Source organism: Bos taurus, chromosome 1 (assembly GCF_002263795.3).
Source record: "Bos taurus isolate L1 Dominette 01449 registration number 42190680 breed Hereford chromosome 1, ARS-UCD2.0, whole genome shotgun sequence".
NCBI lineage: Eukaryota > Metazoa > Chordata > Mammalia > Artiodactyla > Bovidae > Bos > Bos taurus.
This window is the reverse complement of record NC_037328.1, coordinates 68,488,673-68,515,631: the sequence shown is the minus strand read 5'-3', so window position 1 is coordinate 68,515,631 and position 26,959 is coordinate 68,488,673. Positions and strand designations below refer to the sequence as shown.

At 44.9% G+C, this 26,959-nt stretch overlaps 1 protein-coding gene across 20 annotated transcripts in view; it reads right to left on the bottom strand.

The window, feature by feature from the left end:
• Positions 1–26,959, bottom strand: part of KALRN (kalirin RhoGEF kinase) — a 692,240-nt gene that overhangs the window by 610,546 nt on the left and 54,735 nt on the right. Inside the window, exon 1 of one of the 20 annotated variants that reach the window (XM_024991383.2) lies at positions 15,488–22,577. The exons of 16 other annotated variants lie outside the window; for them this stretch is intronic. In XM_024991383.2, the coding sequence (XP_024847151.1) occupies positions 15,488–15,554 (67 nt within the window). In that variant the 5' untranslated portion in view covers positions 15,555–22,577. Of the gene's footprint in view, positions 1–15,487; positions 22,578–26,959 lie in introns of those variants that run through there. 3 more of the 20 variants (XM_024991386.2, XM_024991357.2, NM_001191364.1) reach the window with 3 other exon arrangements.

Sequence of the window (26,959 nt, the reverse complement as noted above, 5' to 3'; positions counted from 1 at the left end):
CACCCTTTTAAAACCTGCCCATCAAGCTGTGAGGCCCCAGATCCCCTCCTGACCATTCCACCACGCTTTTCTCATCCAAAAGGTAAACTGTAGGCAATATGGGTTAAGAATTAACAGCTAACATCACTTCATCCACACAGTAACCCTACAAGATAACGACTGCTATTGTGAGCATCTTATAAATGAGGAAATGAAGGCCTAGAGCAGCCAAGTGACATAGCAAATACTACGCAGTAGTGAGTGGCAGAGTTGAACCACTTTTGGTTCACACTGAACCATTCAGCATACTGCCTTAAAGGCAAGTCCATCACCGAACTAAACCGAGCCACTGGGCTGGATGCTTCCAAACTTTATTAAGCTTTAGGTTTTTCTTTGTTTTTTAAAGGAGTCTGGTCGTGCAAATCAATAGCTTTAACCAGCAGAGTTTAAGGATGACAAAAGGGGACAGAACCTACTTCCGACTTTCACCCCATTTGAAAGCACCGACCCCAAACTCAGCTGTCCTCATCTGCCCATGACCAAAATATGCACACATTCAAGCTGCTTGACGCACCTTTTTTGGGTATCTTCTTTGAGGCCCATTGGAGGAAGAAAGGAAGGGGCCTGAGGTAGGGGGTCCTGGGAGGTGCAGGACAGGTAGAGTGCAGGACACACAAGAGCTAGCAACCTGGAGCAAGTAATGTACTGATAAAGGGAACTTCTAAGATGCAGTCAAGCCATGGACATGGGTCATGGAAAAGAGAGGGAGGGAGATGGATTCTGAGCCTGTGGGAGGCACTGGGTCAGGAACTGGACCTCCTTTCCTCAAGTGGAAACTACAGAGGGGCCAGACAGGGCAGGGCAGGAGGGCAAATGTCCCTCCTTATGGGTCCTCTTGTCCCAAAGAGAGGACATGGAGTCCATCTGATTTCCCAAAGGCAGGGAGCAAGGGGCCTGCCGGAAAGGCTGTCTTTGGAGGCCTCAGACCTCACTTCTGTGCTCCAACCCTGCTCCTAGGGAATGAGGGCAGGTGTATTAGAGCAAGGACAGCCTTCTAGGGAAGTGACGCTCGCAGAAGCCCTGCTGGGGAAGTGACACCCTTGTCCCCAAGGTCTGTGAGTATCCTTAGATCTTAATATGGTCCTTCTTCTGCAAGCTGCACCCCATTTCTGCCAGAAACACCTGGATGGACCCAGCTCACCCACTGGACCCATATAACATGCATTAGATTTTATACAGTACGAATTTATAAAGGTAATTTGTAGTGTGATTAAATTTTGTGAATAAATTTCCTATAAGGTCATTTTTTCTACCATAGAACTTTGGTTTTGAATATTTTGATTAAACAAAATAATTCTATTGTGATAGCAGGCTATATAAAATCTTTACAGTTTTTAGGTTCCAAAGTGAGTTTTCAAGGAACATGTCCTCAACATTTCTGAATCCTTTCCATTAGGGTGTGGCTTTACATTTTTCTGCAATCATTCCAAGCATGTAGTTCCCCAAATAGGCAAGAAACATGGCTACACTTAATCTTTTTCTCTAGCTGAGCAGAGATTGTGATAGATATAGTTGTTTTCCTGCTCAGTAGCCACTTACCCACTTCTTCCTGGCTTAGAGGACCCAGACTTCATTCAGGAATCAAGTATCTGTGTGCTTCATGGGAAGCAGAGACACTTTCAGCCCCACAGGGTAAATGCTACTTCTGTTACACTAATCGCGGAACTGGCATCCACTTTCTGGCCACTTGTCTGGGAATACATGAATGAAAAACAGTTTCTTTGAGTTGCTGCGCATTGCTCATGAGGCATATGAAACGGTGGCACCCATCCTGGACAGTAAGGAAGAGGACAGTGCGAAGAAACACAGTCCTGGGCCTTCATTTCTTGCAGTGGCTGGTTGGGCAATTAGGACTGACCCTCCCGCTGAAGAACATCTCTGGGGTTTTCTCTTAACTTTCTTAAAAGCATTAAAGAGCTAAGTAACTAGGCCAAAGCCTCGAAGAAAGTAAGAATCCAAAGAAGTTGCCTTAAAACACAAAGCTACTTTTTGCCCTGAAAGTATCTGGCAACCTGTAAGAAGCAGTGGCAAAAGGAAGCTGTGCTTTTGGCAGCCAGGAAGAGAAAAGGGAACAGAAATCAAAGTTCAGAGCCAGCCCAATGAAGGAACTCTGATATATAATACCCCACACTAAGCTGGGTTTTCTCCAGAGGGAGGGTTTCGCTCTCAAGGTAAAGTCAGTCTAGAAGAAATAAGCCAGCTCTTCTGAAAACTTGAAACACAGCTGCCTGTAATCTGGGTCCAAGGAACCTTGAGCATTCAACTTGGGTTAAGGTAGAGTTGGACTAGTGGTACCCCTTGGAGTCTGGCAAAAGAAAATGATTGCTGCAAGAGGAAGTCACCATTCTAGGCTTCAAATTATTCTCATACAATCTTTTTCAAAAATAATGACCAAAGAGAACACAAGGAAAAAGATACTTTGAGTAAGAATCATCAGAAACAGCAGACTACAGGAACAGACCCACAAAGACTTCAGATATTGGAATTATAAAATAGAGACTATGAAGCAAATATATCTATTGTGGTCAAAGAAATAAAGGACAAGCTTAAAAGATTTTCTTAAATTAAACTAAAAGCTTTTTTTAAGTGATTTGAAAGAGAAGTAAGGATTCTAGCACTGAAATATCTAACACTTGAAATTAAGTCAATGAACAAGTTTAATTGCAGATTAGATATAGCTGAATAGAGAATCAAACTAGAAGATAAACAAATATCATATGACACTTCTTATATGTGGAATCTAAAAAAAAAGTTATGCCAATGAACTTATTTACAAAACAGAAATAGACTCACAGACATAGAAAACAAACTTATGGTTACCAAAGGGAAGGACGGGGGGAGAGACAAATTATGAGTTTGGAATTAAAATATACACACTGTCTATGGAGTGGACAACCAACAAGGACTTCCTGCACAGGGAACTGTGCTCAACACCTTAAAATAAACTATAATGGGACAGAACCACTTGGCTGTGTACCTAAAACGAACACGTCATTGTAAACCAACTGTGTTTCAATAACATTTATTTAAGAAAAAAGAAAAAATTAACTGGAAGAGAAACATCTAGGATGTATTACAGAAAGATAAAATTGTGCAAATACAGAATGATAAGAAATATAGAAGATACAGTGAGAAATTTCAACTTCAATCACTTTCAAAATGAATTCAACTTCAAGGAATTTCCATTTTAATCAACTATATCCCAAAAGTGAGAGAAGGGAGCAGGGCGGCAGCAGTGGGGGGTGGGGGGGGAATGGCAGAGAATTTTCCAAAACTGATGAGTTGCAACCTGTAGACATCAGAAATCTAATGAACCCAAGTAGACTAAATAAGAGAGAATCTGGTTATGATATTGAGCCTCTGATTTAATGGTCTAATTTATGAACTTCTTGTTAAGCACTAAAAAAGGTAGGAAAAGAGGAGAATTATTTATGTCATTTTGAGTTTAGGTTGAGTTACCTGTAGCCATATCCTAAATGATATTCATAGTGAGAATGAAGTATCCACCATTTTTAAATGCCTGCTATGTGGCATGCACAACATATATATTTCAATTTTTCATAATTCCCCACAAGCCTTATAAGGTAATACATATTAGTTAATACAGGCTTGGTATACAGAAAAAATAGATTATTTCTTGTTCATATTATATCTTCAAAATGGTTCAGCAGAGGGCTATGTTCATAGTCACTCAGGGTCCCATGCTGATGGAGGCTTTAAAATCCAACAGAGATCCTGTAATTGATGAAACAGTGGGAGAATAAAGTAAATCATATTTTATTTTTAAAGCTTCCATATGGAAATGAAACACCTAATTCTGCTTACAATTCACTGGCCAAAGTAACTCACACAGCCAAGGATGTAGAAAAGTGGAATCTTACTGTGTGCCTGAAAGATGTAGAGCTGGAAATATTCAGCGATGACCTCTTATGACGACCACAGAGAGACATGACCCTAATTCTTCACATGAGGAAGCTGAGGCTCGGAGAGGTATTTAACACATGTTAGATGAATGGAGAATGTACTCACATTAATATGTCTTCTAAGGTAATATTATGAACATGACTATTTGCCCTTTGGTGAGGGAGGTCATGAGAAGACAAATGGAGCTGTGGTGTGATCTATAAGGAGACAAGCAAAGTACCAGTTGGGTCTCACTATGCTCTGTCCCAGAATCACCACTGTCAGGGGCAAAGCATGGGTCCAAGGCCACCAGGGGGCAAACACCCTAGTCCTTCCTTTGGTCCTTGTGCTAACCAGAGCCCTTCCTACATGGATAAGATGGGACAAAAATTGGCCAGAGAGAGTTTGCATACATGAACCAAGGGTTCTCACTATCTTACATATTCCAGGTGTTCAAGATGTGGTTAAGAGGGAAAAAAAACAATCCCACATAATTGAATCGGCCATGCCAAGTTTCTTAACTTTGATCTATGTAGATTCAGAGAGCTGGCCAAGGCAAAGGAGACGCAGAGTGTTCTCAACCCATCATGTTCAAACACAGGAGAAGGGGCCACCTTGTTCTCTTAGATCCTCAAGACCTTCCTATGAGGTGGATTTTCCAACCTGTAATGTGCACAATATTCCCCACCCCTCACATACCTATTGATGACACAGGCACCACCTCCTCCCAGGACCCACACCTACTGGCAGGCTCCCTCAGCTGCCATGTGTGTGTCTGCCTCTGCCAGCCCTGTCCAGCCTACTGCAACACAGCAGTATCTGCCTGAGATTCTCTCCCTGTGGCTGAGAAGGACCTGTGGGGTTCTTATTTATTTATGTGTTGGTTTATTCCGTCGCAGGGATGAGGCAGCGGTTAAGAGGAAGCGGAGGGAGGAAGAGGATGGGGTGGAGGTGGGGGTGGGGAGGGGGTAAGGGGGTAAGGCCCAGAAAAGAAGCTGTGGTGAGCCAGAGATTGGCGGAAGAAATGTCTTTATAATTTCAACTGCTTTTGAACCACACTGTCTCTAGCTGAACCCCCTGGGGTGAAAGGTAGGTGTATTACTGGGAATAGGAGTCTGTAACCTTAATTATGCCTCAAAGCATTTGGCTGTGTTCTTCCTGAAACTTCCAGAAGGGGAAAAAAAAAAAAAATGTGGTTTCCATTACAGTGTCACTGAGGGACTTGTACTGGGGTTGGGATCATTAAAATAAAAACACTGATGAGTAAGCCATGGCATTTTTTCCTCCAAGTCTTACGTCCTTCCTCCACCCCTAGTCCTGTACTTTATTTTGAGACAAGCTTAAAATAGTCTATAAAATATGGAGCTCATTATATCCCATCTAGCAGATTTCATTTGGCATGAATGTAGATTAAAAGCCCCATGCCAGTTCTTCCTCCTAGCCTGAGTTTATAGGGAAGACACTCCTCTGCTTTTGCTCAGGGCTGAGTTCTTTAGAGTGTGATTCTGCAATAGATCAGGAGAGCCAGGAGGTGCCACTTCCAACTCCACTCAACTTATTTTTCATGATAATAACAAGGGAGGATAGAGAAAAAAATACAATTCTGCTTTTGGGGCTTTTTAGAACTTTTCCCAGAGCCTTGAAAAGCTTAATTCAAACTAGGCGCCCTTCAAACCCATGAATTCCTCCAGTCTTCCACATAACAATGACTATCTGGGCTGCTGAGCGCATTAAAAGGGGCAGAACTGACCTGAAACTGCAGGGGAATACAATGAAGAGAGGCCTCAACTAGGAGCTTTTGCATCCTTGCTTCAAAGGTAGGCTCAGCCAACAACTAACTGTATGGCTTTGAGAAGTGAAATCACCTCTTTGGGCTCAGTTTCCTCATCTCTAAAATGAGAGGTCTCTTCCAACTCTGTCTCTTTTTTTCTTTTGCTGAGGGTACAATTATGGAGGCAAAAGGATGAGAAATGAAACCTTCCTCTTACCACTCATCTTACTTGACCCAATACCATCTCTTGAACTAGTAAATTCCCTTTCTATCTGATAAAGCCCCAGTCTTCCCTGATTATACCTTCCCTCTGAATCACTAGAAAAGGCCCTGCATTTTCTCTTACCTGAATACCCTTTTTCCTTGCTCTACCTACATCCTTAAAAATCCAAATACAAGGACAGTGTGCTTCATAGTAAGTACATGCTGAGGGCTTGATCTATCAGTTTCTAACACAGTTCTTGCACGGGTATCATCTTCTCCCCAAGGGTCTCCCCCAAGGGTGCAGTATAGGGTTTTGTCTCTGAGGAGGGAGTAGGACTCAGTCAACGCTTGATGGCAGTGGAAGGCTCCACTCATTAGCAGTCCGCTCTGAGCTACCCAATGGCTGAGTACCAAGGTGACAGACCTACTCCTCCCCCCATACTCTCTGGCTGTGGGTCCCTCTGAGTCTCCTCAGCTACCTCACCTATGCAATGAGAATAACACCCCCTACACAGCCCTGCTGGCAGCTTGAATGAAACAGGTGAGCCTACGCAAAGTCTTGAACTACCTACCTCTTCAGTCACAGCCCATAACAGTGCCTACTCTTTTGCTAAGCGTATTAAGCCCATCCGAACTGCATTTCCTCATTTCTCCTTTTTCCTACTTAAAAATAGCTCTCTAAGCACCCCCTTCTTCCTTCCTTCCAGCAGAGGAAGCATTCTCCCTCCTCCAGTCTTCCACTTCCATCTGCACTCTTCAGTCAACCCAATCCTACCTCCTCCAGGTTGTTGCTGCACTTTACAGTACTTATCACAAGCTTTTTTCAACTGTCGCTTGGATCATGGATCATCTGCCTCACTCATTAGAATGTAAACTTCATGAAGATTTCATGCCTTATTCATACTGTATCCCCAGAAAATAGCTCGGTGCCTGGAACACTGTCAGTGCTCGATGAATATTTCTTGAATGGATTAATTGATCCATTTCTGTTCATCATTTTCAAACTTCTCTCATCACTGGCTCCCGCCCCCAGCCTCAAACACATTCAAGCCTCCCTTCTTTAACAGAACCATTGCTTGACCCTAATGTCCCATCAACCACCATTCTATTTTTACCTTGCATTTTCTGACATATTTCTCAAACAAACAATATGTGCTTGCTGCTGCCTCATCTTCACCACCTCCTCCCACTGCAATCTGGTTTCTCTTCATCAGGGCTGCTGAAACAATGCTATGAGTCGTCACCAATGCCTTCTGTCACCGAACTCCTCACACTGCCCCACTTCCCTGCAGAGCGGGACCCCTGACTGTCCCTTTTTCTCTACCCTCAAGAATATATTGTATCCTGGCTTCTTCCTATCCCTTTGACACTGTCTCCTCACGTCCACACTTTCCAAAACCAATCTATGCCAGTCACCTCTTCCCCTATACTGTCTTTCCTGAGCTAGTGTCAACTTCACTATCATTTTGGGGCAAATGACTCAAAACCATGCATCCCCCATCCTAACTCTCTAGAAAGACAGACATACTTCCATTGAATGAAGGAAGTGGGCATTTTGTTATGCTATGTTATACTTCTGTGTATTCTCAGCACCTCGTCTACTGCCTGGTAAATGAAAATTGTTCATTTCATTTTTAAAAAATGAAATGCTCTTGCTCTGCTATTATCTGTCTTTAACCTGATATGGAAACAAGACTCTTCACAGGATGATCCCAACCTACCTTTCCAAACTGAACTCTTACCACACAGAGACGTTCCAGGCAATCTATACTCTCCAACTTCCCTCCTTGCCATTAAGTACTACTAAAGCTTAAGTCAGTTCTCTCCTCTTTAATTTACCTGCCATTGTATTATTTACCATGGTATTTGTTAGTGTGTATCTCCCTTGCTAAATCCTAAAGCTTCATGAAGACAAGAACACTATCTTCTTCAGCACTGTTTTCTAGGCTCTTGAATAGGGCACATATAGTAGGTGCTCAGAAGATACCTGCTGAAGCAGTAATACTGCCTCTGTCCTTCCTCCCCCTTGTGAATGCATAGCACTTGTTTAGCAATTCAACATGAGATACCTTGTGGGATCACACAGATATATTGTAGGCTCTGTGGATGCATTATCTACAGGTAATACACGTATTCTCCAGTATTCTTGCCTGGAGAATTGCATGAGCAGAGGAGCCTGGCAGGCTACAGTTCATGGGATTGTGAGAGTCGGACACAACTTAGCACCATCTTTTTATTACAGGTATTATCCACATAGAACCTTGGAACATTAAAGCTGGAAGGGATCCTTTTCATAAGATCCATCACTTGATAGAAGGGCCGACAGGGACTCAGAGATTACCACTGGTTCTAGATCTTTCAGGAATTTGAACTTTAAGTTCCTGAGGACAGGAATCCTACCTCCTACTCCTAAACACTCCCTGCTATACCTGGGGCTTAGTAGGTAGTATTACTACTGCCACTAACAATACTCTTTATTGTTTTGACAGTTTCTTTGGTAACATAGCACCCTCCATCCACAAGGTGAAGAGCAAACCCATCACCAACACTGGGAATCCACAGCTGGCTGTCTGACCATCCAGGGACACAGCTGTCCCACTTCTCCTCAGTTATCATTGAAAATGCCACAACAGAAGAACAAGCACTGGGAGGCCATGTGGATGCTCAGTCGCTCAGTTGTGTCTGACTCTGTGACCCAATAAGACTGTAGCCCACCACTCTCCTCTGTCCATGGAATTTTCCCGGCAAGAATACTGGGATGGGTTGCCATTTTCTCCTCCAGGGGATCTTTCCAACCCAGCAATCATGCCCACGTCTCTTGCACCTCCTGCAGTGGCAGGTGGGTTCTGTACCACTGTGCCACCTGGGAAGCCCCATGCCACACTCAGAAAGTGCTATTTTACTGTTCTCACATCGCAGTCACCTCCTCCTCACCAGGCAGAAACACCACACCAGGACCACACAGCACAGCTATCAGTGTCCTTCCCCTAGCACCTGGCCTAGATATATCTTGTCTAGTGATCTCACACCACAGAAAAAACATCCCAGTGATACACTCTACTCTCCACTGACAGGGGCAATGGGCACCCCAGTTTAACATGTTTTCCAGAGAGAGAGAAAGATGGGGTCCCCCCACCTGTACAAGAACAGGTAGAAGAGAGAACTCATCCCAGGTGAGAGCTGGGGGTCCTGGATCTTGATTCTTCTCTTAGCATCTCTGTGACTAGAGCAGAGTCTTTTAACATTATAAGCTGATTTCCTATGTGTGAAAGTGGAACTAAATTAACTGCTCTCAGAGAGACATAGTGAGAACCAAGGGGTATAAGATACTGGAACTGTCAAGTCATTACAGTTCTCTACCCACAACCAACAATTCCATGACAATCGCCTCTGAGTTCCCTGGAGAGTTTGCATACTCTGTTAGCCTCTTTATTTGGGTTTCTTGATAAGATACAGTTTTAAAGAATCCATCTGCCAATGAAGGAGATGCAGGCTCGATCCCTGGGTCAAGAAGATTCCCTGGAGTAGGAAATGGAAACCGACTCCAGTATTCTTACCTGGAAAATTTCATGGACAGAGGAGCCTGGTGGGCTCCAGTCCATGGGGTCGCAAAGAGTCAGACACGACTGTGCGAGCACACTTGCATGGCAGGATACAACGTTGAACTCGCTGTCCAGGTGAGAACACTAAGGGATGGGGAGACAAGGACCTGCCCTTGGGGACACTACTCACAATGGAAGAGACGGACCCCCGGAAGCAACTAAGCCCTTAAAACAATAGCAGTCTGGGAGTACAGCATGTCTTACTGAGCACTTATTCATACCAGGCCCTGGCCACACATACTAATGCCTTCAAGGCTCACGACCAGCCCACCAGGTGTGTCCTCCTACCACCCACAGGAGTCCATCGTGAATCACAGAACACTGGCCTTGCACCTAAATGCCCACGTGTCTTTGAACAGAACCAGTATGATTAACTGGGGGAACATTTTCTGGAGGACAAGGGGGCTATGTGGTTTGGAAGGGGAAGGATGTGGATTAATTGTGAGACGGGGAAGCTTCAGGTATTTCAAGTGGAAGCACTTGAATCATGAAGGGAAAATATGAAGGTTGCTGGAGTGTGGGGCAATGGGGAATTGTGCTGAGGGGAGTGTTTCAAGGGGTGCTGAAATCAAACTTTTTACTGAACAATAGGTCCCTTTAAGAAAGTGGTTTTGTGCCAAAAGCCAACTGAATAAGAGATATCTATTAGTGACTTAAAAACTAAGTTAAAGTAACTTCTTTGTGTAGTGTATGAACATTCAACTTCAATGGGAAGCTGATTACAACCTAACCTCCTCTAATTAGAAAATTCCCAGGAAAGAAAAACCAGCCTACTTGCTTTTCATACACAAGCTGTGATTTCCTTTTCCCCACCAGCCATAGAAAGGAAAGAACAAGTCATAAAGGTTGGCACAAAGAAGCTACATGCCATGCTGGGCACATATACGCAACAGGACAAGCCAAACCAAGGTGGGTCTCCGGCATTCAAGGCAGGCTAGGAACGGGCTAAGCAAGACAGCTTATGGTTACCAGGGAGGAAGGGTGGGAGGCCGGGACAGATTGGGAGTTTGGGATTGACACGCACACACTGCTATATTTAAAACAGATAATCAGTAAGGACCTGCTGTATAGCATAGGGAACTCTGCTCAATCTTCTGTAATAACCTGAATGGAAAAAGAATTTGAAAAAGAATAGATACTTATACACGTATAACTGAATCACTCTGCTGTATACCTGAAACTAACACATTGTTAATCAACTATGCTTCAACTTAAAAACTACAAAGAAAAGTTAAAAATTTTTTAAAAAAGGTTTAGTCAGTGATAGAAAATGACTGTAGTTGAAATTTCTGAAGAAACTTGCATGAATTATATCCAAAGGATTGTGTTCTTTTAAATGTTGTTCCTTAGCACATTCCTTTGTTTACCACTCCCATATAGTGACTGATTTCCTCATTTATTTTGCTGAAAATTCCATTTTACCTATATTCTCTGGCATCTATGTGAAAGCCCCACAATGAGCAGTTCTCAACTGTGGCTGTCATTAGAATCACTGGCAGAGTTCCTTAAACATGCTGGTGTCCAACCCTCCTCCCAAGGACTCTCATTTAGCTGGCTGTGGCGGTGGGGGGAGGTCAGGGGGTGGGAAGGGAGGAGCTAGATGTCATGCTTTCTAAGAGCTCCCAGATGATTCCAGCATATATCCAGGAATGAGAACCAGCTGGTTTCTGGCCCAGAATCCAAAGCACTTTGTGGTAGCTACAGGAATGTACATGAAGCACCAAGAAGAAATTGGCGGCCTAAAGCTTATGATGTAAATTCAACATCTCACTTAAGTTTTCCACACACCAGTCATTTCTGTACCTCTGTCATCATTTCACCATATCCACATACCTCCTATAGTTATTTCCTTGATATCATTCTAAATCAACTCCATCTCTTAAATTTGTTTTTAAAAGAAACTCATAGACTGGGGATAATGGCAAAGTGACATAAAAAGGCAGGAGCAAGAGAAAACAAAACGTGGCTCTTGAGAGGAAAAAACACCCAGAAATGAGGGAAGGGCTTCCGTGGTAGCTTAGGTGGTAAAGAATCTGCCTGCCATGTGGGAGACCTGGGTTTGATCCCTGGGTCAGGAAGATTTCCTGGAGGACAGCATGGCAACCCACTCCAATATTCTTGCCTGGAGAATTCCCATGAACAGAGAAGCCTGGCAGGCTACAATCCACAGGGTCACAAAGAATTGGACACCACTAAGCACAGAAGGGCGGGTCCAGGGCAGGAGACCCAGGATCCATGGGGTCAAGTTGGTCCAGGCACAGCAGTGAGAAGGGATGAAGTCTTGGCTCTGGTTAGAGAATACTAGAGAATGCCACGGAATAGGGTTACATGTGGCCTGGAGTTGTGCCTTTAAAGGGGCCCTAGGGACAGAGAGAGAAGACTGAGGGAACACAGGGGCTAGAGGAGGCAGATATCTGGGGCAGAGAGGAAGGCAGGGCAGAGTGTGAGGCCTAGGGAAAGCTGGTGGGAAGGTAAAAGGGAGACTAGGGGCAGGAATGAGGGGAGATCTGAGAGACGGGTGGGGCTAAGGCAGGCCTCGCTGGATAGGGTGAGAGCAGGGGCTGGACAGCACAGCAGAAGCAGACAATGGACCAAACAGGATGTCCTCCAGACACTGCCAAGCAGTGACCAGCAAGAAAGCACACAGGGACACCTGTAAACTGCCTGCAATCATCCCATGAGCTACCAGAGGTGGTCACTCCCACACACGGAGAAACACTGCCTAATGCGCTACCAATAAAGAGCAGCTGCCTTTTCACTCTTCCCTTTTATGACCAAAAAAAATTTAAGAAATGTAAACCCCCATCTCATTTGTCAGGTCCCCATGGATACACTAAAACTCAACAACAAAATGCAATGTTACTTCTCTTATACACACACTCATGTTTTAGATCTGTATGAACACCCTTCTTTTGATGGACAGATCCCACCATACAAACCATCTCCTTAGTCACCATCTGAAAGCACAGAACATGATCAACAGAGTTGACACATGCCCAGTAACAAACACTGTAAAAACAGCGTCTGATATTAATGAAAGAAATCATCAAAATAATCATGTCTGAGCAACCTGGCAGTTCATTATCTTATAAATCCTCACATATAGTCAAGTCCTAGAAAACAACCCCTTTTATTTTCTTAAATCCTTACCCTTAATGAACAATGATGAGGGAGATAAAAGATTCATTTGCAATCACCAAGTATATGCATTGCCATTACTTCGTAAAGTTTATTTCCGCTCCAAGATGTGTTCCAGTATTTTTCTCCCTTTTCCTAGGTGTGTCAAATCACAGATTCATTTATCCCCCAGTCACAGCCAAGAGAATGACTCAGGCTGGCACACAGCTTGTCGATTATTTCATTTTCCTGGGCTAAACTTATCATTTCCCACTTCTTCTTATTGCTTACTTACTCCCTCTTCACTTTCTTGAGGTCTGTTACTTTCAAAATGATATGAGGCATGACAATGATAAGGGTGAAACAACAAAATCCTAAAAAGATGATGAACGGAGCTAAATTCGGTTACACTAAAGACAGATCCCTGGGAATTTTGTTCACTGCCCAGAAGGACAGGTTCATCACTCATCCATTCATTCAACAAATATTTATTGAGCATTTCCCATGAGCCAGCTCAGCCTAGCACACCATATTATAGCATGCTGCAGTCTACACAAAGTTAGCTAACGTTAGTTACTAGAGGAAAGTTGCTACATCTTAAAACTCTGCTTGACCATGGCTGAAGGCATCACACATGTACATGTATAATACTGTGATACTCATTAATCAGAACTGGGTCACATAATCAACACTCACCACCCCCCAAAACCTGGAAATAAGTTTCCCTACACAGTCAGAAGCTGCTAAAGACTCACATTAAATAAAACCCTGGAGATATTGTTTATGAAAGACCATCAACTTTCCAAATATAGCCACACATGTTGATGAAACATTCATGGAAGAACACATCTGGCAAACAATGTTTTGGGGAGAGTTTAATTAGTTAATTCATAAATTCACTAACCTGACATTTCTAACAATGCCTGACACTTTTACATGCACTAACACAAAAAATTTCCCCCAAATTCTATAATATAACTATTATTATTAACATTTACCATTTTCCAAATTAGTAAACCAAGGGTCAGTTTGAGGGTAAATCATTTAATCAAGGGCACTTAGAAAGTAATGAAGCCAAAACTTGAACCTAAGTTTGCAACTCATGGATTCAAGCACTTTCTACAAAATAAAACCAAATTATTATTAATATAGCTTGTATATTAACATCTAGCTTTTTATAATTAGCATCATGTTAGTTTGAATCTTGTTTTAATTTACATAAGTATAAATTATCTCTATGCCTCTAACAACTCTTAATTGGACTTTTCTCAACTCCTGGTTATTAGATGCCACATATTCCTGTCTTTCCTAACACGTCTGTAAGACAGTGAGAATCAACAGCATTGGTAAAGAAAACTAACACTCAAGGGGCACTTTGCTTCCTGCCAGGCACTGGAATAAGTATTTCACTTGTAGTTTTTCCCTGCAGCAACCCTCTGAGTTGGTGCTGTCCTCATTACCATTTTCTTTTACAATGAAGGAGGCACAGAGAGGTTAAGAACTTGCCTAAGGCCACACGGATAAGGAGGATTCCCACCTGTGGCCTCTCCTTCCTCTGGTCTCTGATCTTCACCAGTAACAAATTCTGGCTCTCTTACTAACATTCTCATCTCAAGTCTGGGCTCCCACTGGCCTATTCTCAGTGCTAGTGAGAGGCTGCTTTTCAGATGTGCTGGTTTGGCTTCCTCCATCTTTGATTTCTCCCCGATAAGAGCCCTGGTTCACCTGCTGTGTGCAGCTCTCTGCTCCCACCTGGTACCGGCCTCCTGGCACCCCTAAGACAATCCCCAGTACAGATGACCACACCCTGGGCTGGGCAGCAGAGCCTCCCCTAGGCCACTTTTTCCACCAGGATTTCATCTCAATCCTGCCAAAATTCTCTTAAAGGAGCCAACACTTTTAAAAATAACACTCAACATTGTTTAAAAAAAAAAATCAATTACTCAACCAAATTAACAGTGGCTTTTCCCTACAACAGAATGTCTGGATTTGCATCACATTAACAGGAGATTTAAATAACATGACTATTTGATGGTAAAATGTATTAAGGTCAGATTAACCTGAGGAATAAAATGTTCTTTCCCTTCCGTTTCCACTAACTGCAAATTCTGTATGGCTCACCAATAACCCACAAAGGCAGCTGTCCTCCAGACAGATGCCAAGCTCCACGATGCTGAGGGGCCTCGTAAGGAGGAAATGAACACTTACAGAGCACCTACTATGCACCAGACATTATGTCATGTGTTTTATAGGTATGAATGAACTAAGAATTCTGCAACAACCCCAGCAGATAGGTCTCACCACGCCCATTTTACAGATGGGAAAACAAGCTCATAAAGGTCTCATAAATCAGCCTCAGGTCACAGAACTGGTGGTGGCAGAGCTGAGACGTGAGCCTGCATGTGTTTGCCCCCAGCTTCTTGCTCAGGGACTATTCTTCTTGCTGCACTGCTCAGGGTTCCATCTAGAGTCCTGCAAGATGGAGCTTACCTTTGACTACAGTTCTGAGTTTGCCGATCAACCCAACAAGAAATGAGGTCCCAATATACACGTGCTTCCCAAATGGCCCTGGGCTCCTGATTCCCAGCTGGGTCACAAACATCCCCAGAAAAAACAACTACTTTTTTTTTTTTTACTTTCTATGGGCTGGCTACTCATCTGTTTCATTCCCTCTTCTCTCTCCGTGCTCTCTGCTCCCTCCTCTACTGTGTCTTCCTGTGTGTGTGTGTCTGTCTGTCTGTGTCAGAAAGCTGTGTGTATATGCATGCCTTCTGCTTCTGTCTCTTATACACACACACGCATGCACACACATTCTCATGTCCATTCTCGCCACCCCCCATCCCAGGAATACCTCGATCCAGCAGCCGGAGCAAGCGGAGATACCAAAGATACCACTGTTCCCAGAAGCGGTCCGTCATCCCCCCCTGAACTCATCCTTCACAGTCAGTCCCCTCAGCAGAGCCTCGTCCCACCACCGCCAACTTGAGGAGGCCGGAATTTCTTGACGCTAGGCTTGCGCGCAGCCTGCTCGAAGCAAATGCCTGCCTGCGAAGACAGCCACCAATCCTCCCACACAGAGGCTGACTGTGCCGGGAGCCTGTTTCACAGCAACAAAGGAACAAGTGCGGAACACTGCCGCCTGGTGCAGACCGAGCCTGCAGGGGCCCAAAGGGAGGTCAAGAGACGCTGGGGAGGGCACCAGGGAGCACCTTCACAAAGAAGGGAGCAGAGAAGTGGTCTTGGGAATGAAACTGCACAGTCAAGGTCATATTTTAGATGTCATTCCAGGATCTCCTGCCATCCTGGCTTCCCCTGCCTCCCATGCCAAAGGCCAGTGGCTCTCCTAACAGGAGACAGGGATAGGAAGCCAGGAACTCAGCCATCCTGGACTCTGAGGCCAGCCTACAAGAGCCAGAGCCTCACTGCCTTATTCCGTGGAAACCACAGGCACCCCAGGCCCAAGGCTGCTGGACCCATGTGGTCAGAAAAAGGCCACAGACTCCATCTCCCTTTGTGGATCCTCTGTTAGAGTAGAGAGAGCATGGACTCCAGTCACATGGATATGGGCTCAAATCCTGCTACCACTTAACAGTTGCCTGGCCTTGATCACTTTACTCCAACCCAGCTTCCTCCTCTGGGAACTAGAAAGAAGAGTATTTGCTTCACTGAGCTGTTGTGAGGTTCCCAAGAAGGGAAGGACCTAAAATCTCTGGTCCAGCACGTGGTGAATGGTGGTGCTCAAGGGCTCCTTCCCCCTTCTGCTCCAACCCCTCTTCCTCTAGCCAGATCCTCAGCTCCCATAGCCCTTACATCCCATGCTTTCCCACCTCTGTGTGAATGGCTCCTGGTCTTCCTGTCCAGAGCATGGCCATCCTACGGCCAAGTATTCACTGTGGCCAAGTCTTCCTGGTTTTACCAACACATAGCCACAGAGTCAGGCGGCCTTCCCTGGTCCTCCTTCCCATCTCCTGACTCAGCCACAAACTCCATGAAGACAGGATCTGCTCTGTGATCATCACTGAACCTTGAAGAGTCTTGAACTTTGCAAGTGCCTAAGTATTTACTAACTGAATGAGTGAAGAGGCAAATGTCTGTGCACGCCACATGGTTTTGTTTTTTAAGTTAGGAAAAGGAGTGGACTACAAAGGCCTCAGTCCCTGGGCACCACCTAAAGCCTGTGGAAGAATGACAGGCACCCTGGCCTTGTATTGCTGGGAACCCGTTTTACAGGATGCTGGCTGCTGACCCAGTGAGGCTGTGCTCCCAGGTGACCAGAAGTCCTGTTTGCATAAGTGAAGTCAAGAGGACCCCAGGTCCAGAACCACTTTGGACTCCAAGCCTAAAAACTACCCAGCAGCCATGTGCACATGCATCGCTGCTTTCGCCCAGCCCAGGCCATGCCAGCAATGTCTTCTCACTGTTCCAGTAGAAATGCTGGCCTCCCAGGCCTCCTGGTCTCCATCTGGAAGCCGGCAGGAGCAGGCCTCCTCAGCGTCAGCTCTTCCTGGAGGCTCAGGCTTCCAAGATGACACAGGCTGCAGATTCTGACAGAATTCAGACTGAGGAGGAGGCCTGGCCTAGGGCAGGAGCTAGGAGGGAGAGGGAGAAGGCAGCAGAGCCACGTCTCCTCCAGGCTGGCCCTGCCCCTGCTCCACCACGGCATCGTGGCTCCTTCATGAAGAGCAGCACTGGGACCGAGCACACCCCGCCACCCAGAAGCTACCTCACCGGCTCTCCTAGAGTTATTTTACTATTACCTTAAATGGACAAGACTCCAGCCTGTAGTTAACACAAGAATGCACACCCCTCCTCCTCTCTCTCCAGAGAGAAGTGCACTGACCCTTAGCCTCCCCCTCCTTCACGAATAGCAGGCTCCATCATTCAGGTGTGGCCAGTACTTTTCAAGCTCACAAAGAACTTTCACATCCATCTTCTCCCTCGGGCCTCTGAGCCACCCTGTGAGGTCTGTAGGATGGGACTCACTTTCCCCAGTGTACATAAGGGAAAACCCACATGCCAAGAGGTTAAATAACTGACTTATGGTCAAATACCTAGTTGGTGGCTGGGCTGAAGAAGTGTGTGCCATCTATCTCTCCCAAAGTGTTTCTGTGGCTCTGGATTGTTCTCTGGGGAAGTGTGATGTTTTTCATAAAGAGGTGGAGGCCCTCACAGTAGGGCAGGACCCTAGGGCAGTGCCGACAGGCCATAAGCACAGGCTCAGGAGGGGGCCTGCGTGTGGCCTCTTACTGAGTGACAGCCTTTCATCTTTTTCTTTGGCTCCGGGCTTCTGGCTGCCGAGGAAGAGCAGTCTCCAAATAAGAATGCCAAAAATGGCTCTGTCCAACCCTACTGGGGAGAAATCCGAGATGGGAAGCATGCACACATGGCTCCCACCTGGGTCTGAGGAGACCCAGACAGAGATAGGCTTTGAAAAGAGCACCTGCCTGTGAGGCAGAAAGTCCCAGTGACCGTGTGGGAGCTGTGTGAACTAGAATACTCTGACGGGGTTAATGCTACTCTACCACGTCCCATTCTCGGGCCTGGAGAAGGCAGCTGGCCCTGTTCCCCTCCTTCCAGTAATCAAGTGCCAAACATTCCACACAGCTTCGTTTTCAAAGACAGAGGGGGAATAAAGATGTTAACAACATGGGTGCAAGCGCTGCCCCCACAAACTGTAAACATAAGAACGTAAGCGTCACCTGTGGGGTCAGGCCCAGGAGGAACCCATCCAGCCAGCAATTTCACTAAAGATTGGCTTCAGCCCATCACGCTGGGCTCCCGGGAGCTCCTCGGTCCACCACTGCTCATTTCTCCAACTCCCACAGAGCCTCATAAGCCTGCTTCAATGCAGCCCCTTCAGAAGATGAATACAATGTTCCAAGAGGCTGTCACAGTTGCCATTTAGCTGCAGTGCAATTAGAATGGACGGGATATTGGCCAGGAAGGGGCCTTATTAGGTTTTGTTGTTGTTGTCGCTTTGTCTTAAACAATACTCCTGTGGCCGATCCTTCTTTCATCACGGTCGGAGCAAGCATGGTCATTCCTGTTGGCATGGTTCCTGCAACCCACCTGGCTGGTGCTACGGGGACCCATTCTCAGAAGCAAGGAGCATCTCCAGGCCAGCAACAACCCATCCATCCCAGAGGGCTGATGCCTGTCTGGACGATCACCAGAACATGGATGTGTTCCCTTCTCTTCCCTGTTCCTTCTTCCTACGTGGCACTGTTCTTTCTCCTGCTATCCGCCCGCCCCAACATGGAAACACTGTGTTCCCAATCAGATAGAGCCAGCACAAGTGTATGGAGCAGAAGGCAAGCAGCACGGAGGGAGGGGAGAAGCAGTCATGTCCCAGAGCTTTCCCACCCATCTCCTGGGATGATGACCACTGTTCCCACAGTGGCACTGGCTGGCTTGTGGGACACACGGGCTAGCTCACCAGGGAAGGTGGTAGTGTTGCTAGTCTGCATAGCAGAGCGAAGACTATCTCTGCCCGAGGAAGTGGGCTCCACCAGGCTGCCATTTTGCCCTGCAAGCTGTACTTCAGTTGCAACATGTATCACACACTCCAGCAGACACCATCCTCAGCCACCTCCCACACCACTTCTGTCCCCTTGGCAATGAGCACCCAAATGGAGAAGTAAAGCCCTGTGACAACACATTCTCAGCAATGCTGTCCATGGATGGGACGGATACCGGCCCGTCTCTCCTGTGAGAGCTGAGTGTCCCCAGGTGAACAGGTTTCCTAGGTCCACACCTGAGGCCAGCACCTAAGACAGGTTATCACCTGTCACACTGAAATTCAAGCCCACTTCTCCCAAGAGGCCTTTTCCAGCTAACCTCGTTCATTCTCTATCTCTGAGGTTCTCAAAGTTTAATGGGCAGCAGAATCACCTTAGAGGGTTGGTTATCCAGGCAGGTAACTCGGTCTCACTCCCCAAGGCCTGCATTTTTAACCAGCTCCTCAGATGAGTCTGAAATGGGGATCTGTCTGCTTCCATCCCTGCTCTCCTCTCTTACTTCACTGAGCTATTCCAGTTAAATTCTAGAGCGTACCCTGTTTCCCAACACACCCTCGGAGTGCGGAGTTAGAAGAGTCTCCTGGAAGGTAAGGGGCCTTCAAGGCCCAGTAGAGGGTCCCAGACTGCAGGGCTGAGGAGCTGCCAGCCAGGAGGCTGAGAATCAGGCTCCTCTCTCCACAGGCTCCAGAGAGCATTCATCTGTACAATGGCTTTAAATGTCACCTCAAATATCAGGCCGGGTGGCAGGAGCTAAAGGCGGAAGCTCATTAGCCTGCCTTGCCCTGCTTTTGTGTGGCTTTCATCCGTGTTCACCTCCGACCTCCTCTGGGATCATTAACGCTCCCTCGACTGGGGGAGCCTCAGCTCTTGGAAACGTCACACAGCCCTTCCCCACACTGGGCTCTACACCAAATCGCTAAGTCAGGGAAATGTAGTCCCTTCTGGACACCTCCCCAGAGCACTTATTCCTCCCCCACCAATCGCCAGAACCCGTGTGGCCCTGACTCTCCTTCCATAGCATGCCACCCCTGGCCCCAAAAACCAAGCCGTGCCCTCATGCCTTTTCAAAGCTCACCCATCCTGGGCCTGTAAAAAGTATTACGATAAATAATCTCAACCCCTCTAAGGTCTGCACAAGGAGAGCTTAGTATTCAGACCCTCTGGGAGTATTTACATTTTGGCAAAAGATAATGCCCTAGATCAAAGGAAAGAAAACAAAGAACAAAAACAAACAAGCTTATAAATAGAACAGACTGATAGTTTGCCAGAGGTGGGCAACGGAGAGTGGGGCAAGCGGGTCAAAAGGCACAAACACCCAGCTATAGTAAATACACAAGTCATGGGGGTGCAACGCACAGCGTGGTAAGGCTGCAGGTAAGAACACTGTGCTGTATACACGAAAGGTGCTGAGAAAGTAGGTCTTAAAAGTTCTCATCTAAGGAAAAAAATCTGTAACTATGTGTGGTGATAGATGCTAACTAGAATTACTGTGGTGATCATTTCACAGCATATACAAATCATTATGTTGCACACCTGAAACTAATATAATGCACTGTTGTATGTCAACTATAATATCAACTTTTTAAAAAGGGAATTGGGAAAAAATAGTATATTTCTACCATCACTGGGAATGCTAAATTTTTTTTTTTTGAGGATTTGTGTGTGTGTGTGTGTGTGTGTGTATAGTCTTCCCTGATAGCTCAGTTGGTAAAGAATCCACCTGCAATGCAGGAGACCCTGGTTCGATTCCTGGGTTGGGAAGATCTGCTGGAGAAAGGATAGGCTACCCACTCCAGTATTCTTGGCCTTCCCCTGTGGCTCAGCAGGTAAAGAATCTGCCTGCAATTTGGGAGACTTGGGTTCGATGGATGGGTTGGGAAGATCCCCTGGAGAAGGGAAAGGCTTCCCACTCCAGTACTCTAGCCTGGAGAATTCCATAGACTGTATAGCCCATGGGATTGCAAAGAGTCGGTATACATATATATACATAAAGTCAAAAAGCTTAGTTTGTACAAATTATGATCCAGAATGACAAGTAAATTTATTCAATATTTAAAAAAAAAAAGGAAGGGGAGTGGAAGTCCAGGCCTTGGATAAGCAGCAGGGGTGGGGTGTGTTGGGGGCAAGGAGGAGGGTCCATGACTCTCTTCCCTAGCTCCATGGGCACGTGCTATTGGGTGACCTGATGAAGGCAACTCAAGGAACCCGGTGCCTCCTTTGCCTACCTCATTCATCCCGTAATCCCCCACCTTCCTACCCAGAAAGAACATAGTTGACTGCTCTCTCCAAACCCCTAAATTATAAAGTAGTTCTTCTTGAGGAAAACAATAAAACAATAAATAGAATGGACACCTCAGAACCTGATCCCAGAAGCCCAGAAATCCAAGAGTTTATTATTGCCTCCTCTGTTTCCCTCACACCTGGCAGGGGTGCCTCCCTATTCCCTCTACTAACAGCAGCTTCTTCACCCATCAATCAAGGTGGTGTGACTCAGTGACCTAAGGGTCCTTAGGTTTGGGGGCCTTTTGCCCCCCCAACATTTGGTTTCTCTTAACTCTTCCTCCCTCCTCTCAATTGCCACAGTTTATTGATTTAGAAAAACTTAAAGATGTCAGTCACCACAGCTGAAATCTCATGCCTCACTCAACCTGTGGGGAGCCCTTAGTGTCGAGAATCCTCTCCCTTCTCTCTTCATCCCACGCCTTCTCCATCCACTGAGAGCTTTTCCAAACAGACCCCTCAGCATATCCGCCCAGGAAAGTCAGATACAAATACACCAGACTACGACAACTGCGGTTGATAATCTTGAATATGAAGTTCAACAGGATCAAAAAGAGCCCACTGTATCATCAAACAAATACTAAATTTTGACTAGCATATATCTAGAACTAAACTTTTTTTTATATAATTGTTGGGTTTTTATTTTTTGGAAAATGTATAATTCGTGTTTGTTCCATAATGCAATCCACTATTACATCTGAATATTTGACTCACTGGAATGCCCTGACACCCACCCCAAAAGACACACACACACACACACACACACACACACACAAGCACACTAGCCAATTTGAATTCTCTCTTCCTTGACTCTTATTTTTAAAAAGAAAGAATCAATTGCCATGATCACTTTACTTTTCATGAAATAAATTCTGCTTATGGTTCTTAAAAATAACCAATTCTCATAAATTCTAGAACTAATCCCTGTATGATCTGTTTATCCAGTTAATATGAAGCCTGCTAAAGTTAGGAAAGGGCCTGAGCTGAATCAGACCAACTGAGTTCAAATCACAAGTCTTTTTCTAACTGACTAGTAACTTGAGGCCAGAGAAGGCAATGGCAACCCACTCCAGTACTCTTGCCTGGAAAATCCCATGGACGGAGGGGCCTGGTGGGGTGCAGTCTATGGGGTCACTAAGAGTCGGACACGACTGAGCGACTTCACTTTCACTTTTCACTTTCATGCATTGGAGAAGGAAATGGCAACCCACTCCAGTGTTCTTGCCTGGAGAATCCCAGGGACGGGGGAGCCTGGTGGGCTGCCGTCTATGGGGTCGCACAGAGTCGGACACGACTGAAGCGACTTAGCAGCAGCAGCAGCAGCAGCTTGAGGCAAATCACTTAACTTCCCTAAATCTCAGTTTCTTCATCTTTTGGATGAAGATAAAGCTGACCTTACAAAATCTGAACAACCTGCACGAGGGAAAAACAAAGTAACATGTATGAAATATTAAGTACTGTACCTAACACAGCAGGTGCATTCTCCTACAATAGGCAACAAGCTTATGCCAGTTGAACTTAGCAATCCATGGGATCCAAATGGACAAATACACCAGCTTATAACAAAAAGGACAATGTTAGTTTTGCCTCTGAGGATAGCTGTAAGCCAAGTGGACCTTGTGAAGTGCTGAGTTAGGGACAAGTTAGGACTCCAAATCCCCCAGCTCTCCACCGGCCTTTCAAGGAGGGGCAGATTCCTACATCTTACTTGCCCAAATGCCCCAGCTCATCTGGCTTCTTCCCTCTGCCCTAACACAGGTTGCAAAGATCCAAGAGAGAGTCAATTAGAAAAAGTCCTTTGACTATGTCCACATGAAATATGTGGATGACTCTCAGTACTGAGGAGGTGGAAAACTTTTTGGAGTTCCTTGATATAGTTTCCGTGTAGTAAATGCCAATGATTTGGCTTCCCTAAAAGTCCATCAAGCCTGACCTCACAGCATGCATACAGGAAAGCCTAAAGATATCCATGTCAAAAAACAACTACTATAAAACTCCAAGAAGAAAAACGGACAGTCTTAGGGTAGGAAGTTTTTCCTAGGCAAGACACAAAGCTCAACACACATATATGCATTTTTTAATCTCTGAAGGAATATACAAGTCACCTAAGGAGAACAGGGGATGGAGAACAGTATTGAAAGGAATACTTCTCACTGAATATCATTTTAAACCTTTTGAATTTTGACCCTTGAACTGTACCTAACTTTTTAAAGAACATTTTAAGATAATGGAGTCAAGAATAAATGTAACTGTTCTTGGAGTCTAGCTGCCATGCTGAGAGAAGACCAAGCCACATGGGAAGACCACATGAAGGAGAACCTAGGACCCAGGCTGAGAAGCCCAGCTAGTCAGTCTCAGCCCCACCCATGCCAGCTGCCATCCATGAGTGAGGTCACTTTAGAGCTTCCTGCCTTTCCAGCACCATGACAGACACACGTAAAGCAGAACTGCCTACTCGGTCCTCACGATCAGGGAAATGGTAAATTGTTGGTGTAAGTCACTAAGACTGCGGGTGGTTTGTCACAGTGTAAAGATAAATGAAGGTGGGGGTCATTGGTGATTGGAGACAAGTTAAAGCCACAAGACTGGCTGAGATCACAAGGAAGTATTGAAAAGGACTGTACCTTATTTCATCTTGAAGATAAAAGCACGTCTAGTCTCAGGACCATACCTGTCTGTCTACCTATCTACCTATCTTAGAATTTGAATTCTGAAGGCAGAATTGTCATAGGGATGTCTAATTAACTTGCTTGCTTGCATTTAAAAAAAAAAAGAGACAGATTTTCTCTACAGGAAGTAAATATATCTGATTTGGCTACTTGTTTTGACAATGAGAGATACCTTTTCCAATTCACTAAATTTGCAGCTCCCAGATTTTTAAGAAAACATATTTAAAGCCTGTTTATAATCTACAATGTGCTAGAAAACATTTTATTTGCAACCACTTAAACTTATGGTTTAAAAAAATGTTTAATGTCAACTTAGATGTATGAGGGGAATATATAGTTTTCAATATTCTTTTAGGGCATACATAAGCAAAAAAAGTCTAAAGCCCACTGAGGTGTATATCTCGGCAATTGTTAAAAATGATAGTTTTCCACAAATAGATACGAAAATATCTTCTAAACATACTATTGGGCTAAAAATGCAAGGTATAGAACAACGAAGCTAGTATTAACCCAATTTCGATAATAAAATGGTATAATAAGTACAGATTCAGATTTGCCTATATTTTCAAAAAGGAGCACTGGAAGGATTCACAAGAAATAACACTGATAGTTACCTATGGAAGGAGTGGATTAGGTAGATAGGCATAAGGTCATATTTGATCCTGTACTGATTTTTGAGCAATATGAATGTATTATATTCACAGATTTTTTAAGTCTTCAGGAGGAGAAAGGAATATATAAAATTATAAAAACATGAACAACATTAAAAGATAATCTAGGAGACAAATATATGCTGCATTGCAACAAAACATTACATAAAAGATTAAGATCTCAAATTTACAAAGAGCTCTCAAAAAAACAGAAAGAAAAAGGTAAACCTACTATAAAAATGAGTCAAGAACATGAACAGGAAATTTACAAAAGAAGAAACACAAATGATCGATAAAAAGTAAAAAGATGCTAACTTCTACTACTAATGATCAGGGAAATGCAAATAAAAGCATAAAAGCAGGCCATATTTCACCTATCAGATTGGAAAATATATATACATAACATGGCAGAAGAGTATATTGATACAGTGGTTTTAGAAATTAATTTGGCAGTACCTATCAACATTTATAAAGTGCACAACCTTCAATTCCAGCAATTCTACTTATAAAACTCTCACAATTACAAAAATGCTTCAGTATATTCTGTAAAAACTAGCAAGAAAAAACTGGAGATAACCTAGAAATCCAACAATAAGGAACTAGTAAAATAAACTGATATAATTATTGATACAATCTACATTACGCTTTGAAACCAGTATAAAGGACAAGGAGTTTTATGCTGCTGCTGCTGCTGCTAAGTCGCTCCAGTCATGTCCGACTCTGTGCGACCCCATAGATGTCAGTCCACCAGGCTCCCCCGTCCCTGGGATTCTCCAGGCAAGAACACTGGAGTGGGTTGCCATTTCCTTCTCCAATGCATGAAAGTGAAAAGTGAAAGTGAAGTCGCTCAGTCGTGTCCGACTCTTAGCGACCTCATGAACTGCAGCCTACCAGGCTCCTCTGTCCATGGGATTTTCCAGGCAAGAGTACTGGAGTGGGGTGCCATTGCCTTCTCCAAGGAGTTTTATATATAGTGACAATTTAAGGATGTCCATGATATATTGTATGTGTGGGAGAAAAAATTTGCAAGATAATTTGAAATAATTTGTACTAGTCCATTTTTTTGTGAGAAAAGATAGAATATAAATACACACATAGACACTATGAGTATGTGCATAGAAAAGGAGTTCCGGTAGGACATTTACCAAACTGCTAACAGTGATTATCCCTAGGAGATGGGAGTAAGTGGTTAGAGAATTATATTTTACGCAGTTTTATATCCTTATAACTTTTTACCATAAGCGTTCATTACTTTGGTAATTTTGAAAGCATTTAGGCTGACTGAAGTAGCAGCTCAGGCTTTTTATGAAAAATGAGAGCTCCCTCAGGGCCAGGACAGCAAGTTCCTTCACTTCTCACTCACAGGGTCCTGAATGTGAGATGATCCACAGAGAACCCACAGGCCATCGGAACCGAGTCCCTGGACTCATGCACCCATTCCCTGACTGGCAAAGGCAGTTCATCCCACACTTCGCACCACTCCTTGTTCACCACAGGGATGGGCTAGGTGCTTTGTGACCTCAGCGAGCACTCAGTACAACCCACCTCTTCTCAGCCCACTCAGTCATCAGCCACTTAGACACCTTGTGGGACTTTGGTCAGAGATGGCAACTATGTTTCATATCAAGTTCCAGCTCTGGTCAGAGGCAGTAATTGTCCAGAGCTTGTGTTAAACAGCTACTATCTTCCCCTTGTATCAATACATATCTTTGAGACTATGTAGTTAAAAAAAAAACACCACTGAGGCCACAGACAGGATGGATGTGGAAAGAGCGGCACTGCCAATTAGTGATGCTGCCAAGATGAGGCTGGAAGAGCCGTGGCAGGCAGACGGGCAAGTCTGCCATCCTTGCCCTTGAACAGTGGGCTCTGACTCACCGACACGGATACTCTCAAACCACTGTCTCTACTGGGAGTGTTGTCACTTAGGGGGTGAGGACGGAAGGGAGGCTGAGGGTGAAGGGAGGTGACAGCTGACTGTGGCTGTGTCTATCAGAAGACAGGGTGAAAGCAAGGAGAGCCTGAGGAAGGGGAAGGAGTCCCAAACAGCTGCAGATAGAAGGCTCCAAACATCCAGGTACAGTGCCAGCCCAGAGACTGAGTTCCATCTGTCAGGTCTTACCGAGTTCCTTGACCCGAGGACACGCAGCTGTGTCCACATAAGAAGATGCCTTCACAATTGTGAACAGTCCAAGTGCCCTGTTTG